At 41.0% G+C, this 18,053-nt stretch overlaps 1 protein-coding gene across 5 annotated transcripts in view; it reads left to right on the top strand.

Moving 5' to 3' along the window:
* The window catches only part of RGS12 (regulator of G protein signaling 12), a 319,733-nt gene extending 303,040 nt beyond the window's left edge, over positions 1-16,693 (top strand). For 3 of the 5 annotated variants that reach the window (XM_073610871.1, XM_073610869.1, XM_073610868.1), the window contains exon 18: positions 11,750-16,693. In XM_073610871.1, coding sequence (XP_073466972.1) covers positions 11,750-12,096 — 347 coding nt within the window. In that variant the 3' untranslated portion in view covers positions 12,097-16,693. The remainder of the gene's footprint in view (positions 1-11,749) is intronic. The other 2 variants (XM_073610867.1, XM_073610872.1) reach the window with 2 other exon arrangements.
* Positions 16,694-18,053: the final 1,360 nt, after the last annotated feature.

Here is an 18,053-nt window from a genome sequence, read left to right as displayed (position 1 = left end):
GCAGACATCCTAATACTTTTGACAATATAGTCTATTTATACACATAATTTAGTTTTCGGTTACATCAAGGTACCAATATGATTTATAAGGTACATTTATCTTTGTAAGAAATCAGCTTGGTCTCCTATCCATGGGAGACCCCCCTCTAACGCGATTTGTCCAGTAGGGCCTTATTCGTACAGGCTCTTTGATTAAGCCCCTTACCATATTGTTATAGACCTTGACGTGTCTGATGAGCTGGTGTTCAGCCTGACCAGCACCTGGTAACAGTGTGGCCAGTCAACTGGAATAACAGATCAGAGCATTTGAGTAGTATCAATTTCATTTTGTTTTGTAAAATCTTCTGATATTACAGAATTAAAACAATATGGTGAATGGGATAATAAAAAAATGTATATAATTTTTTGCAAAATTTACGACTACAGTTGACAGTCTTTCAAGTACTACAAGCATGATCTTCTGAGCTGGAATACTTAGAAGATTATGCCACAGTTCAATTGTCTAATACAGTGGTCTCCAGACTACAGCCCTTTGCTTGCCATTATCCGACCCTTGGTGCACTATTCCATCCACTGACACCAACAATGGGGCATAATTCCTGTTGCTGACACCTACAATGGGGTGTTCACAATTCCTCACACTGACACCAACAATGGGACACAATTCCTTCCATTGACCCCAACGATGGGGCATCATTCCTTCCACTGACACCAATAAAAGGGCACAATTTCTCCTACTGACACCAAAGATGGAGCAGAATTCTTTCCATTGATACCAACAATGGGGCACTATTCCTTCCACTGACATCAAGGATGAGGCACTAGTCCTCCCAATGACACCAAAGAAAGGGCATTGTTTACTCCCACTGGACGCCAGGACATTTCCACCCCCACTGGCCCTAGTTCGGCCCACCTAAAGTCTAAAGGACAGTAAACTGGCCCTTTGTTTAGAAAGTTTAGAGACCCCTGGTCTAATATGATGCCCTGGTCAAGGTTGGACCACATAAGAGGGGGTATTCTAGGGGAGTAACGAAGAGCACTTCTGACATTTTCATGAGAATGTTGTCTCACAGCTTTTCCAGCTAACTAGAAAATTCCTGTACAATATAGCCAATCGGTTGCTTTTCATTAAAAGAAAAAGGAAAGAGGTCTACTGGAAACCTGACCAGGCAAACCTCTTCCCAGTTTTGTTTTTTATCTACTGTTGTAAATTCTTCAGACAGCCTGCAGAGTGCAATGCTATTCTTTACTAATGTGCATGCATCTATTTTTTAAAGTAACTATGTTACTAAAATAAAGATGAGCAAAAAAATCTCCCTGCAAAATTTGGTAAATCCGAGAGTGTCAATCTCCTGTTTCCCCTGCCGTACTCCGTGTTCTCCCAGGTAGCCTAGTCCCTACAAATCACAATTACATGCACGTTGGTGGGAGGAACCACTTAGCAATGTGGACACGCAGGAGGTCAACACTCCAGAAGTGTCACCTTCTCAGAAGATTTTGGGGAAAGATTGGAGAGGTGTTTGGCAGTGCAGGCAGGCGGAGAGAATATTGAGTTTCTTATTTTCTTGTCCGATTTTTTTTTTTTTTTTTTTTTTTTTTTAGTGATGGGTCCCTTTAAAGTGGATGCTGTAAAATTTGATATAAATAGCTTCAAGGTAAACAAAACTATATTGCACCAATTTTGTTTTTCTTTTAGCATGTCAGACACACTGACATTGAATTATACCTTTGTGAAAATAGGAGTCTTTGAGACTTAGGCTTAATAATAAATTTAGAAAAGATCAATTATTAATAACCCCAAACCACCAAATAGAAAACAAAAAAAATGTGAAGCTTTATTCAATACAGAATGTAATGTGAGCACACAGCTGAAAAATAAAAGTAGCAATTTTACTTTGGCCCCCTAATTGCATGGGCCCCAGGACACCTGTACCCACATCACCTCCTGTACTTTACAGACCTGTTCTCTGTCCAGGTCAGGGACATAACAGTGCATGAGCTGCCTTACATTACCTAATCAGTTATATGATGACATTTTTCAGCTTTTAATTTAGTGACATCTGAGTACTGTAGGCAGTGATGAGTCTTAATGAGCACTTGAAATCAATAAAAGAGAGCAGTACTTTTGCTTCATAGGGGGAGAAAAATTCTTTCCCTGCTGACACATTGATGGAAGAATTATGCAGGTTGAAATTGGAGTCATGACAGGTTTCTGCTGTTGTCATTCCATGGAATATACAGTACCATATATATTTATATGTGTAGGATTCCTTATAATCATCAAAACTTTACAAGAATGGATATGAGAGCTTCAATTCACACTAGTTTTTGAAAGTGCGCTCCTCATCATCATCACTTTATTGCTTGGTGAGTCATTAATCCCCAACCAGCTGCCTTATGTACCAAGTACCAAAGAGATGCCACTGATATGTACTTACTTCTTCTGGGTCAGTAACCCATTAAATAGTGAGCAAGAATGTTGGCACCAGGAGCTTGCACCATATAAATCACGTAAGCGGTGGCAAATTCAGAATTTCTGCCCTAACAAGTTCCTTTTAAACTAGGGATACCAGTTTTTTAAGACTGAGTATGAGTACCATTTATTACAGTATAAGAGAGAACTGCACTGACCCTAAAAAATATATGTCTTACCACATATCTCAAACAGTGAATATATATTCTTCAATGATCCATCAATAATTAATAGTAACCATAAATTATAACAAGTGCATTGTATACTAATATAGGGAAAATTACATAAGTAAAACAAATGGTAGTAGTGTATTACGCAAAGTCCCAGTATTTCTCTTCAGAATATGGGGGAAATTACATAAGTGAAATGAATGATAGTAGTGTATTAACCACTTGCCACCCAGGCCAATTCTGACATTTCTCTCCTACATGTAAAAATCATAATTTTTTTGCTAAAAAATGACATAGAACCCTCAAACATTATATACAGTGCCTTGCAAAAGTATTCACCCCCCATTGGCTTTTTAGCTATTTTGTTACAATACAGCCTTTAGTTCTATGTTTTTTTAATATGAATTATATGTGATGGATCAGAACACAATAGTTTAAGTTGGTGAAGTAAAATTAGAAAAATATATACATAAAACTATTTTTCAGAAATAAAAAAACGATAATTGGCATGTGCGTATGTATTCACCCCCTTTGTTATGAAGCCTATAAAAAGCTCTGGTGCAACCAATTACCTTCAGAAGTCACATAATTAGTGAAATGATGTCCACCTGTGTGCAATTTAAGTGTCACATGATCTGTCATTACATAGACACACCTTTCTGAAAGGCCCCAGAGGCTGCAACACCTAAGCAAGAGGCACCACTAACCAAACACTGCCATGAAGACCAAGGAACTCTCCAAACAAGTAAGGGACAATGTTGTTGAGATGTACAAGTCAGGGTTAGGTTATAAAAAAAACATCCAAATCTTTGATGATCCCTAGGAGCACCATCAAATCTATCATAACCAAATGGAAAGAACATGGCACAACAGCAAACCTGCCAAGAGACGGCCGCACACCAAAACTCACGGACCGGGCAAGGAGGGCATTAATCAGAGAGGCAGCACAGAGACCTAAGGTAACCCTGGAGGAGCTGCAGAGTTCCACAGCAGAGACTGGAGTATCTGTACATAGGACAACAATAAGCCGTACGCTTCATAGAGTTGGGCTTTATGGCAGAGTGGCCAGAAGAAAGCCATTACTTTCAGCAAAAAACAAAATGGCAAGTTTTGAGTTTGGGAAAAGGCATGTGGGAGACTCCCAAAATGTATGGAGGAAGGTGCTCTGGTCTGATGAGACTAAAATTGAACTTTTTATCCATCAAAGAAAACGCTATGTCTGGCGCAAACCCAACACATCACATCACCCAAAGAACACCATCCCCACTGTGACCACATGGTGGTGGCAGCATGATGCTGTGGGGATGTTTTTCAGCACTCAGGACTGGGAAACTGGTCAGAGTTGAGAGAAAGATGGATGGTGCTAAATACAGGGATATTCTTGAGCAAAACCTGTACCACTCTGTGTGTGATTTGAGGCTAGGACGGAGGTTCACCTTCCAGCAGGACAATGACCCCAAACACACTGCTAAACAAACACTTGAGTGGTTTAAGGGGAAACATGTAAATGTGTTGGAATGGCCTAATCAAAGCCCAGACCTCAATCCAATAGAAAATCTGTGGTCAGACTTAAAGATTGCTGTTCACAAGCGCAAACCATCCAACTTGAAGGAGCTGGAGCAGTTTTGCAAGGAGGAATGGGCAGAAATCCCAGTGGTAAGATGTGGCAAGCTCATAGAGACTTATACAAAGTGACCTGGAGCTGTGATAGCCGCAAAAGGCGGCTCTACAAAGTATTGACTTTAGGGGGGTGAATAGTTATGCACATTGACTTTTTATGTTATTTTGTCCTATTTGTTGTTTCCTTCACAATAAAAAAAAAAAAAAAAAATCTTCCAAGTTGTGGGCATGTTCTGTAAGTGAAATGATGCAAATCCTCAAACAATCCATGGTTATTCCAGGTTGTGAGGCAACAAAACACGAAAAATGCCAAGGGGGTGAATACTTTTGCAAGGCACTGTATATTATAACATTATATAACATGTTTTTTTTTTTTAGAAAAGACCCTAGAGAATACGATGGCGGTCGTTGAAACTTTTTTTTTATCTCGCACGGTATTTGCGCAGCAATTTTTTGCTTTAAAAAAAAAAAAAAACAGAAAAGTTAGCCCAATTTTTTTGCACAATATGATAAATGAAGGTACGCCAAGTAAATAGATACCTAACATGTCATGCTTCAAAATTGCACACGCTCGTGGCATGGCACCAAACTTCGGTACTTAAAAATCCCCATAGGTGACGCTTTAAAATTTTTTACTGGTTACATGTTTTGAGTTACAGAGGAGGTCTAGGGCTAGAATTATTGCTCTCGCTCTAACGTTCAAAGCGATACCTCACATGTGGTATTGTGGTTTGAACACCGTTTTCATATGTGGGCGGGACTTACGTATGCGTTCATTTCTGCGTACGGGGACAGGGGCGCTTTACTTTTTTTTTTTTTAATGATCAGTCCCCTTTACAGTGAGATATGGGGTCAATAAGACCCCACATCTCACCTCTAGGCTGGGACAGCTGAAAAAAAAAAAAAAAAGAAATGATCTCGTCTTCCCAGCCGAGGCGGAGTCATTTGTTTGAATGCAGAGGCCGGGCATGACGCCATAACATCGCGCCCGGCCTCTGAATGATCATAGAGGCTCCGGGGACCATCTGGTCTGCCGGAAATCTCTATGGTAACCATACGGGGCCAGGGGATCCTGTCTCTGACTCACCGATGGAATCGGTGAGTCAGTAGAAGGAGGGGGGGGGGTCCCCTCTCACCGCCCGTAAGAATGATCAAGCGACGGTGTAGGGAATCGCCAGGTCAAAAGGCTGATATCTGAATGATGCCTGTAGCTGCAGGCATTATTCATTTATACCCACACTTAATCAAGGACATCATATGACGGCGGGCGGGAAGTGGTTAAACAAAGAAAAGTCCCAGTGTTTCTCTTCAGAAAATGGGTATCCAGATCCCACGTGCACAGATCTGCATCCGTAATTGAAGAAATCTCACAATCTGTGATTTTTACACCACCACCTTCTAGAGTGAACACTCACCAAAATCAAATAAAAAAAGCGCCTTGGTTTATGCCTGGGTTAACCACTCCACTCATGAGACTATAACTGGGGATTTCCAAACGATATGCCAGTAATCACTCCATACATCTCCACATTAGGTGATCTCAGGATCTCATAAAAAGCAAACGGCCATCATTGCACAACATGTATAAAATTTATTTCATCAATAAAAATAGTATAAGAATTTTGCACTCACAAATAAGGTGCCTTTAGACCGGCACTGGGTCTTTCCAGAAATACTCTTAGGGTTTGTTAGGTGCCGTTCCATCTATAGATGCCGGTGTGCGTTCCAAGCCTCGGTATGGTGCGGGTTAGGACAGGATACTTTTTCTCATGTACTCGCCAATCCCAATTACCGATACCTATTGTCAATCCTGGTTCACATAGATGCAAATTGAACACGTTTTGAACCGCATCCGATTTACATGACGTGAACCAAAAGACGTTTCTATGGAGCTGGTTCATATATGCGACCCACCTGTAGTATGGTTTCAAAAAGAGTCTGGTACGATTTTCAGGTGCGAATTCCAATGTCGTACAGTTTAACAATTTGCACCTGAAGTTATCAGTTTTGGTATCGGAGCATTTACATGAGTCCAAGTACTCATGTAAATGCTTAGTATCGGTGCAACACTACTTTAAACATTTAATTTGATCTCTAAAGCTCCGTACACAGGGGCCGATGTCATTCGTATAAATAAAAACCAGCTGACATTCGGCCCGTGTGTATGGCAGCCGGTCTGACAGAAGCCGGGCGTTTGACCGGCTTCTCTCAGATGTGCATGCTGGAAAACCAGTGGCCAATCGGCACTCTCAGCCAATGGTAGAGAGCGCTGAACGGAGTGTTTTGGCAGGGGGCCGTTCCCCCTGTCAAAACACAACAGCTCAGCGGGGGTGATCGATGTACTAACGTTTGGATCGTTAGTACAGCGGCTCCAACTGGAGCTGTCAGGTTTTTTTCCATTCAACCCACTAGTTTGAACAAAATGAAACAAATGGGGTGGGTACAAGGCTTTGGGGCCCTTTTTCCTATTAAAGGTGGCCCTAGTATGTGCATGTGTGTATTTGAGGTAGGGACCTTAGATTGTAAACTTCTTAAAAACTGCCTTCCTGGTTGCTAAATTGCCTCCTGTCTAAATTGGCCCTAGTATGTGTATGTATGCAAGATAGTGACCTTACAGTGTAAGCTCTATGAGGGCAGGGACTGATGTGGCTGTACAATATGTGAAGGGTAGCGTAAATTTTTGGCACTACAGTGGAACCTTGGTTTACAAGTAATGTGGTTAACGAGCGTTTTGAAAGACGAGCAGCTTTTTTTTTTTTTTAATCCTGACTCGGTTTGCGAGTGTTGTCTCGCAAAACGAGCAGGATTCAAGCTAATGGGGTGTGCAGTACCGCATTTGGTCAGAGGTGTGGGGGCACTGGTGACACTCGGAACGGTTCAGAGCTGTTCGGAAATATTCAGAACCACTCGGAAATACTCGCAAACACTCAGAAACACTCCATTCCCGAGCCTTTCCGAGGGTTTCCGAGTTCAGCCGAGCTGTCCCCGAGTGTTTCTGAGGCTCTCCGGCGCCCCCCCCCCCCCCCTCTGGCCACATGCGGTATTGCATGCAATAGAAGTCGATGCGAAACGAATTATCTTCCTTTCCATTGACTATGGGGAAACTCGTTTTGATATGCGAGTGCTTTGGATTACAAGCATTCTCCTAGAACGGATTGTGCTTGTAATCCAAGGTTCCACTGTATATAAACACCTGTAATCAATAAATACCACGGGTAGAATTCAATAAAGCTGCTGTGCTACTTTTCTGGCATTAATCCCATTTAGCATCTGCAACACTTTTGTACCAAATTATAGGTAGTTCTAAAATGTGCCATTTTTACACTGTAGTGCAATGAATGTACCAAATTCAAAATAAAATACTGACAGTCCATATCTTACAACTGTGGAGCTAATTAAGACCAACTCTCTTTTGGCATACAGACCCTGGTGCAAAAAGATTTTGCTAAAGCATCCCACATACATTCTAAAAGTGGTGCATTGTGCACCAAATTCACTACAGGTTCTAGACAAGTATGTGAATTCAGTGCACGCTGTACCACTTCTAGAATGCACTTGAGTCACTTTCCCAAAATCTGTCTGAACCAGTGAATTATGAATTCCAGGCAATGAGCCTGAGAGAGGTTTGGCGAAAGTGGGGATGTTCTGTTTAAAATAAAGAATGGACAATTAAATCTCTTCTTCCTCCAGTCACATTCACATGTAAGCCAAATTTTAAAACCCAACTCCAGGCTAAATATTTTGTTATCCTATGGTCAGCTGACTTGAAGAAGAATTTTACACACAACTTGATATAATGTTCCTTAGCAAGGAACATACATTCCACATTAATAGTTATGCTACCAAATTAGTGTGTGTTGTAAATTGCCTCCAGCATTGCTCCTGTTTCTTCTTGATTGACGCTGCCATTTTGCTGAAGCCTAGAGTCCTGAGCAGCGGTAAATCTTTAGGCTGTTAGCAGATCGTCCTCTAGTGGCTCTGATTTTCAGAGCAGAGCAGAGTGGGACAGTTATTTACTGGATTTTAACCACTTCAACACCGAACACTTTTATCCTGCCCAGGCCAATTTTTAGCTTTCAATGCTGCCACACTTTAAATGACAATTGCGAGGTCATGCAACATTGCACCCATATGAAATTTGCATAATTGTTTTCACACAAATAGAGTTTTCTTTTGGTATTTGATCATCACTGGGTTTTTTCATTTTTTTGCTAAATAAATGAAAAAAGACTAAAAATATTGAAAAACAAACAGTTTTTTCTTTGTTTCTGTTATTACATTTTGCAAATAAATAATCTTTTTTCATAAATTTAGGGCAAAATGTATTCTGGTAAATTTCTTTGGTGAAAATAACCCAAATTTAGTGTATATTATGTATTCTGTAGGAAAGTTATAGAGTCTCATTTCTTGAGGCCTGAAAATTCCAGGACAAATATCCCCCAAATTACCTCTTTTTGGAAAGTACACAGTTCAAGGTATATACCCTGTTTCCCCGAAAATAAGACCTAGCGTGATTGTCGGTGATGGCTGCAATATAAGCCCTACCCCCCACATAAGCCCTACCCTGTTTTCCCCCGAAAATAAGCTCTACCCTGAAAATAAGACCTACAAGGACTTTAACTAGGGCTTATTTGGGAGGTAGGGCTTATATTGCAGCCATCACTGACAATAACGCTAGGTCTTATTTTCGGGGAAACAGGGTAGTAAGAGGCATGGCAAGTTTTTTGAAGTTGTAATTTTTTGTCACCATTTTTTGGAAAATTAAGAAATTAAATTATTTTTTTTTTTTTTATTTTTTTTTTACAATTTTTTCCATTTTTTTTTACATACTGTCACTAGTGCAGTACAGCATCATCATATAACCAGTGTATTGGTGATCAGGGACACAGACCAGTGACAGTATGTAAAATCATTATAATAATTTTTAGCAATTTTTAAAAATACTTTCTTTTTTATTACATGTTTTTTCTTTTTTTTGCAATTTTTTTTTATATACAGTGACCAGAGCAATATAGTGTTACCATAGTACTACATAGTACATTGTACTACTCTGGGGAGGTGTTCAGGATTTTTTTTTACACACTATAATTGCTTATAACTGAATTTTACAGTTATAAGCAACCATTACTATTTTGATTAGCTGTGATTGGCCACATGGTACAGTTGGGCTGTGATTGGCCCTGTCTGTACCATGTGCTCACTGTGATCAATCACAAAGCTCATCCCAGTAGTACACAATGAAAAGCATGAATAGACACCTTTCATTGTGTACAAATGTCTTGTGATCTGCTGTGATTGACCACAGTGATCACATGGTACCGGCAGCGGGCAGGTACAATAATCTGTCATCCGCTGTGTCCAGTGGATCGCCCTGGAGCGTGGCCCGATCCTGGGAGGACATCATATTACAATTGACCGGGCGGGAGGAAGTTAAACAGTATAGGCACTTATTTTATGTTTTACATAGCTATACCTGCAAAAGTGGCCAGCCTGAAATGATCTAGCAGGACTTAATTCTCTGAATAATGTTCCATTTTGCATAAAAAAACAAAAAAGCAGCTCAAGGTTCAATACAAACCTTTGATCTATAACTGCCCCCTGCAGTATAGGAAATGAATAGCCTCTATGGTAAATAAAGGATAAACATATTGAAGGTTAGTTCTGCATCAATAAAATCAACTGTACTAATTTTACATTATTGCTGATTATCTATTCTTATGTATTATTTTTTACTGTACCGTAATAGTCCAAATGCCCTCATGTTCTTTTGGTGGCCTGACTGGGGACCAGGCTCCCAACTTCTTTATATTTGCCCCCTGCAGTACTTATTTTCTGACACAAGATGTCCTCAGTCTTCTAGGTTGAATAATGCCCAGCATCATTCAACCTGGAAGACTGAGGAAAGACAGTGAGTGCAGAGTAGCACAGTGTATTGATGCAGAGAGAACATGAGGACATTGCATATCATGTGACCAGCCTGTAGACAAAAGGTGAGTATTTTAAACAAAAAAAGAAAGAAAAATTAGAATAACAAACTGAGAGGGATGATCATCCGGCAGAAGGCTGAGCCTGCAGTTGGGCTGTAATATATCTTGCAAGACTGCTTTTTAAGGGAATGTAAAGTATTTTCAAATGTTTTAAATAAACAGGTAATGCATCAGTTTGCTGTACATAACCCCTTTGTCATATGTAAAGTCTACCATATTTGCTTATTACATACTCAGGCTTTGTTTCTTGATTTGCATTGCTACAAAATTGTTGTGTTTTATTGTATTTTCTCACAAAGCAAGTTAGCTGAGTTTCTGAAAACAGCACATTCTCTTCATGGCTGCTATCTTATCAATAGCTGTAGAGAGAGAGAGGCACAGAGATTGCATTGAGCCAATGAGATCTCCCTCTAGTGGCTAATCTACTATATACAGTAAGGCTGGCCATAGTTACAGAGTAGGTGAGGTTGAAAAAACACACAAGTCCATCAAGTCCAACCCATGTGTGTGATTAGATGTCAGTATTACATTACATATCCCTGTATGTTGTGGTCGTTCAGGTGCTTATCTAATAGTTTCTTGAAACTATCGATGCCCCCCGCTGAGACCACCACCTGTGGAAGGGAATTCCACATCCTTGCCACTCTTACAGTAAAGAACCCTCTACGTAGTTTAAGGTTAAACCTCTTTTCTTCTAATTTTAATGAGTGGCCACGAGTCTTGTTAAACTCCCTTCTGCAAAAAAGTTTTATTCCTATTGCGGGGTCACCAGTACGGTATTTATAAATTGAAATCATATCCCCTCTCAAGCGTCTCTTCTCCAGAGAGAATAAGTTCAGTGCTCTCAACCTTTCCTCATAACTAATATCCTCCAGACCCCCTTTTTAATGCATGCCAATATTCTGTTTGCTTTGTTAGCAGCAGCTTGGCATTGCATGCCATTGCTGAGCCTATCATCTACTAGGACCCCCAGGTCCTTTTCCATCCTAGATTCCTCCAGAGGTTCTCCCCCCAGTGTATACATTCATAATTTTGCCACCCAAATGCATTATTTTACATTTTTCTACATTAAATGCTCCATACACGGAGCAAATGTCTTTCCTGCAACCACGGGTTGCAGGAAAGAACTTCACTCAACTTCCCCATCAACACAGACAGTGTTGATGCAGGAATCCCTCCTGCCTGGCCATTGTCTTCTCCCAGCAGGGAAGTAGGGAGAAGACAGTGATTATTGCTAGAGGCTCTAGCACCCACTAGCGAAAACCGCGAAAGAATCTGTTAGGCTGGTTGTACACAAGTTCATCGATCAACTTGGTACATTCAGCCTGCCCGTTAACGGTTCGAATTTCGTCCAGTTCTTGCTGAACCGGCCTAACAAAATTAAGGAAAAATAAGCTTGTAAATCACTTGCAAACACTGCAATACTAATTTGAAATATTACATTTAATTGTGTTAGAGATTATGACAATTTATGTAACATGTTTTTCTATTCATTGTTAGGCCCCAGGGACAAAAAGAAGAGTCTATCACGGAGCACAGAGAGCTTCTGGGAGCAATCTCCGGATAGTTCAAAGGAGAAAATTGCCAACCAACGTAACCCTTCAACCTGTCTTCTGCCAGCCGGAAGAGTCATTGACGTAGATGGGGTGAAGCCGAGTACAAGGAGGAAAGACTCTGGGGACGATGTGGGCAATCTAAGCTTTGAGGGGTACATTTCCGAGCTAAAGACTTGCAAGGGCCGAATGCGGACTGGTGTGTACAAGACATCTGACTTGCCAGCGATGGTGACTGCAAAGACTGACAGGAACAAAGAACCAGACACAAAATATAAAGCCACCTTTGTGTAGGATGGAGGAAAGCAGGAAACTCTGTGACTCGTAGATTTACAGTTGGTGGAATGCCATCCATAGGATGCCTTAGTTAAAAGTATTTCTAAAGCCAAAGCTTTTTTTTTACATAAAGAAAAGGAAAGATCCCCCCAACAACAATGGACCACCTGAAACAAAATTTCACCCCCTGCAGCAACAATAGACCCTCGGCAGCAACAACAGATCTCCCCACAGATAGTATCAGTAGACTTTCCAGCAGCCAACAACAATAGACCTCCCCCTCAACAGTAGATCTCTCCTAGCAATAACTGACCCCCCCAGCAATATAAGACCCACCCCCAGCAACAATAGTCCCCCCGACACCCTGCAAAAATAGATCCCCTCCAGCTAGAATAGATCCCCCAGCAGCCAGTATCAATAGACCCTCCAGCACCACTTACCATTACATACAGTCAGCGCTGAAGGTGCCGGAACTGCGTTCCCGCTGAAAAAAGCCCTGGTTGTCACCATAACAGAGGTTCCTCTTTGGAGGATTTGCCTTTATTCCTGTTCCAGCTGAATTTTTGGATTTACCTTCATTTAGCCTAATCACTGTTGGTGACAATGGTCACCAGGACACAGACATGTGAATCTCCCCACTGAGGCCTCTGACAAAAATATGGAAAGAGAACAGGGATTCTAGGCCCTTCCGCACTGTATACTAAAGAAAGAAAAAAATCCTTGCCTCTAGATACTCTTTGGGGTAAAACACTGCCATAGCTAATATCAGTGTATGTTGTATGAAACCATCACCAGAATATAATTTGGATACACTTTGGTTTGGTCCATTATTTCAAATTAGGTCCATTTTCATTTTGGTAATTGTTTTGCCAATGTTTCTCACTGTCAGATGCTAGTGCAACGGAAAAATAGTAGCACTTCCCAGACAACCAATCAGATCTTTTATAGGATATATCCCAAATTTCTGCTGGCCCGGAGGTTAGATGAGAACATTGTAGACATAGCATGATGACATGAATATCTCAGATCCCTTATATTGTCAACTCCAAGGAGCATCAGGAAGTTTTACCCATGTTCTGTATCTGTATGTTGTATATGTCTAGCCAAAATGTTTTCTGTCTATGTCCCACTGGGACAATTCCCTACATTTCCTGTCCTAGAGATACAATAGGAATTATAAGGGGATCTCTCCAGATTTAGAGAAAATAAAGAGGGTGTATCTCCCAGCAGGCACAAAGACAGCAGAAAAACCCAACTGAGCTTCTAATGCTCCATGCAATAAGCTCAATTCACAAAGCTAACACACCAGCATAATTATGCTTGTTTTGAAAAAAGTGACCATTATTTTCAGTGCAGTCCAATGAAGTCTGAAAATTACAGTTACATGGCAGAAAATAAAGTACCTTGGGCTGGAGTTAAAGCAGAACTAAACCCTCCTACCATTTTCAGCCAAGGAAGCTGCCATCTTGGCCTCTGTATGATCTTCAACTGCCATTATGCTGCACATGTGATCAGTTATGACACCAGCCATTGGATGGCTTGACAGTTTGGTTGAGAGCACAACCAATGTGACAGTTAGGGCTAGTTTACACTTGCTTCAAAACATGGCTTCGGACAGGCTTTGTTAAAGCTCTCCTAAAGTGGTGTTCCGGCCGAAATTATACTTTTTAAATAAAAATACCCCTATAATACACAAGCTTAATGTATTCTAGTAAAGTTAGTCTGTAAACTAAGGTCTGTTTTTTTAGTTTATAGCAGTAGTTTGTTATTTTATAAACTTACAGCAGGCCGTGGCCATCTTAAGTGTGGGCATCTGAAACCAGACTGTATTTCTTCCTGGATCTCATCCTTGCAGATCTCGCACATGCTCAGTGCAGCACAAGCAGTGTAATAGGTTTCAGATAAGGTTTCCATAGCAACGGCAGTTTCAGAGGAAGTTGCTGCCCCTTCCCAGAAGGCATTGCAAACAGGAAATGATGCGATGGGCCGCGGCCAGGGAGGAGGAAGTGAAAAATGAATACAGCAGATATACAGTAGGTGCTGAGAAAAATAATTAAAAAATATCCAATTTGTTTACAGTGCACAGTTTAGTGAGGGTTGCTGAAGAGTTGTAAAAGTGGGTGGAACTCCACTTTAATGCCAGTCAAAGCCCCTGTCACTAAATAAAATGGTTAGCTTAGAGTCATGTTTACACCTTGTATTTGCTTGGTGCTTCGATGAGGCTTTGATGAGGCTTCGGTGGAGCTTCGATGAGGCTTTGGTGAGGCTTCGTTGGTGCTTCGGTGGGGCTTCAAGCGAGCTTTGCCATAGACTTCTATGGAGGCTTTGAAGACGCTTTGAAGCACCACTAAAGCGACATGGGGTATAATTTTTGAAGCAAAGCAAAACCAAGGTGTAAACAGGACTGTAAGCTAACCATTTTATTTAGTGACAGGGGCTTTGATTAGCGTTCAGAGACCTTTAACAAAGCCTGTCCGAAGCCTTGTTTTGAAGCAAGTGTAAACTAGCCGTTAATGTGTGTTGAAGCCGAAGCAAGTGTAAATGAGCCCCTACATTTTAAAATTAATGGGTTTAGTTCCACTTTAAAGCTTTGTGTCTTGAGCCTGAGCTCTATGATATTTAGCTTACGTCTACCTATACAAGCCAAAAAAGTGAGTTATTTTCAGTTGAGTCCAATTAAATCTAAAAATTGCGCTTACATGGTTAAAAATAAAGTGCCTTGCCCTGGAGTTAAAGCGGAACTAAACCCTTCTATAATTTTTAGCCAAGGAAGCTGCCATCTTGGCCTCTGTATGATCTTCAACTGCCATGATGCTACACATGTGATCAGTTATGACACCAGCCATTGGATGGTTTGACAGTTTGGTTGAGAGCACAACAAATGTGACAGTTACATTCCCATCACATGACAGTCTGTTTTTTTTACTATCCTATACCTATACAAGCCAAAAAAGTGACAGTTTTTTTTCAGTTGAGTCTAATGAAATTTGAAAATTACAGTCAAATGGCTGAAAATACAGTAGCTGTGCTGAAGTTAAAGCCTTGTGAATTGAGCCTTACCTCCTTTTATATTTAAAGCGGAACTTCACCCATAACAACTTGCTTCTTGCTGGAGGCTGCCATTTTGCTGAAGCCCAGAAGCCCCAAACAGCAGTAAATCATAAAGTGGAAATAAACCCATCAATTTAACTGTCTCAAAAAAACTGTTAAATTCCTGAAATGCCAGGATTTCTAACTCACATTTACTTGTGTCCTCAACCAAACTGTCAAACCAGCAAATGGCTGGTGTCATACCTGATCACATATGCAGCACCATGGCAGTTGCAGTTTAAACAGAAGCATCTTCCTTGGCTGTAAAGGATAGGGGGGTTTAATTTCACCTCAAGGCTGTCAGCAGATCGGCCTCTACAAATTCAGCAGTGCCTAAAATGGGAGAGCAGCTGAGCATGTGCAGAGCAGAGTGAGACAGTGTATTACTGGATTTTAACCACCTCATTTTTTGCGATTCGGCACTGCGTCGCTTTAACTGACAATTGCGCTGGATGTTGTACCCATACAAAATTGATGTCCTTTTTTTTCCACAAATAGAGCTTTCTTTTGGTGGTATTTTATCACCTCTGCGTTTTTTATTTTTTGCGCTATAAACAAAAAAAGAGCGGCAATGTTGAAAAGAAAAGCAATATTTGTTACATTTTGCTATAATAAATATCCCCAAAAATATATAAAAAAACTAATTTCTATCTCAGTTTAGGCCAATATATATTCTTCTACATATTTTTGGTAAAAAAAAATCATAATAAGTGTGTATTGATTGGTTTGCGCAAAAGTTATAGCGTCTACAAAATAGGGGGTAGATTTTTGTTTAGTAATGGCGGTGATCTGCGATTTTTATCGGAATTGGGGCGGACAGATCGGACACTATTGACACTATTTTGGGACCATTGGCATTTATACAGCGATCAGAACTAAAAATAGCCACTGATTACTGTGTAAATATCACTGGCAGGAAAAGGGTTAAACACTAGGGGGCAATCAAGGGGTTAAATGTGTTCTCTCAGCGTGTTCTAACTGTAAGGGGGATGGGCTACCTAGGACATGACAGAGATCACCGCTCCCGATGACAGGGAGCAGTAGATCCCTGTCATGTCACTAGGCAGAACAGGGAAATGCCTTGTTTACATAGGTATTTCCCCATTTTCCTGCCTCTCCTCCTTGCGATCGCCGGCCACCGGCGGACATCGAGTCTGCAGGACCCACGGGCATGCGGCGTTCATGTTCCCGCTAACCCGGGATTATGGCCATTCTGCCGACGTACATCAGCGTGCGGCGGTCGGGAAGCGGTTAAACAGTATCACTTATTTTTAAGGTTTTACATAACTATACCTGAAAAAGGGGCCAGCCTGAAGTGATCTAGCAGGACTTCATTTTCTGACCAAAAGTTCCACTTTGACAAAAGCTTAGGTCTATCTACAAAAGTATAAACAGAAAAGTCAGTGCTACTACCCATACACCACATAGATAGCAGAGCTCCCAGGTGCTCGATCCACAGTCACTGGAGTAGAGAATGATCCGCACTCCGGTTGTTGCTCTTAAAATGTCTTCATTTTATTGAATAGCCACAGTGAACAAACACAGATTAAGTCAGTTGACGCATTTCAGCCTATAAGGCCTTAGTCATTTCAGCCTATAAGGTCTTATGACTAAGGCCTTATAGGCTGAAATGCGTCAACTGACTTAATCTGCGTTTCTTCACTGTGGCTATTCAATAAAATGAAGACATTTTAAGAGCAACAACCGGAGTGCGGATCATTTTTTCCTACATCTATCTACAAAAGCCATTTAATTTGCATGTGTTCTAAGGAAGGGTCTTGTTTTACATAGCTGGCCACTGAGGGCTTGAATTTTGTTTGATTCCCACTGAATAGGGTGACATTTGAGCTGCGAATGGCCCTGTAAGCACCACCCGACTCAACTTAATTTGATTTAAAAAGAACTGAGCCTGATGAAAACGATCGGCCAATCAGTGACTGCATTCTATCATTTGTAGTCATTATTCATCAGCGCCGATATATTCAGGCGGGAGCTGTAGCTGCCTGAATACAAAGCTGGCAGTGGAGATTACTTTGTCCATGCTGTTAGCCTGCTGGTTAAATAAGAAAAAAAAAATAGCTGTATTTGACTTTAGTCTGTCCGGAGCAGATAACCTAGTCTAGTGTTGAGGAGGTATCATAAAATATAAGTCCAGTCTTGGGGTATTTTTCCAGTACAGAAGAGATAACATGAACCCAAGCTTGCTGTTGGTTTCAACATATTTAGAATAACTCTCTGTTCTAGCAAATGAGTATATTCTATCTCTCTTAAGTCAGCCATAGAGGAATCAGAATTTGGCAGGTTCAGCAGCAACCTGCCAAATTTTGATACCTCTATGGGCAGGCAGGCTGGTTGTACTGAAGTCGATCTATCGACTTTAGTACTACCAGCCTGTCGGGTTTTATACCTATGATCACTGCCACTAGCTATAGCTGGCAGCAGTGATCATTGTATTATGGCAGGGAAACCTCTCACTATCAGAATACATTAGCGCAGTGGGGAGATTCCTCCATCAACGCAACAAAATCAATCGATTTTCTGTCCTTCAACCTGTGGTTGAAGGAAAAAAAAAAAGACGCATAATGTATGACCAGGCTTACAGTCCCCCTGATAGAAAACAAAATCCACTTGTTTCATAAAGCTCAATTGAACTTTAGCTTTAAAGTGATTGTAAAGGGAGAAAAATAAATAAAACATGTTATACTTACCTGCTCTGCAGGGGTTTTGCACAGAGCAGTCCCTATCCTCCTCTTCTCGGGTTCCCCGTCCTTGCCGAGTGCCCCCATAGCAAGCCGCTTGCTGTGAAGGCACTTATGCGTGCTCACTCCCGAGCCAGCTCTCTGCGTCCATAAGACACAGAGAGCGCATCTTAGCCCCATCCCTCC

The sequence above is a fragment of the Aquarana catesbeiana genome, linkage group LG01 (genome assembly GCF_042186555.1).
Source record: "Aquarana catesbeiana isolate 2022-GZ linkage group LG01, ASM4218655v1, whole genome shotgun sequence".
Taxonomy (NCBI): domain Eukaryota; kingdom Metazoa; phylum Chordata; class Amphibia; order Anura; family Ranidae; genus Aquarana; species Aquarana catesbeiana.
This window is presented reverse-complemented; position numbering and strand designations above follow the sequence as displayed.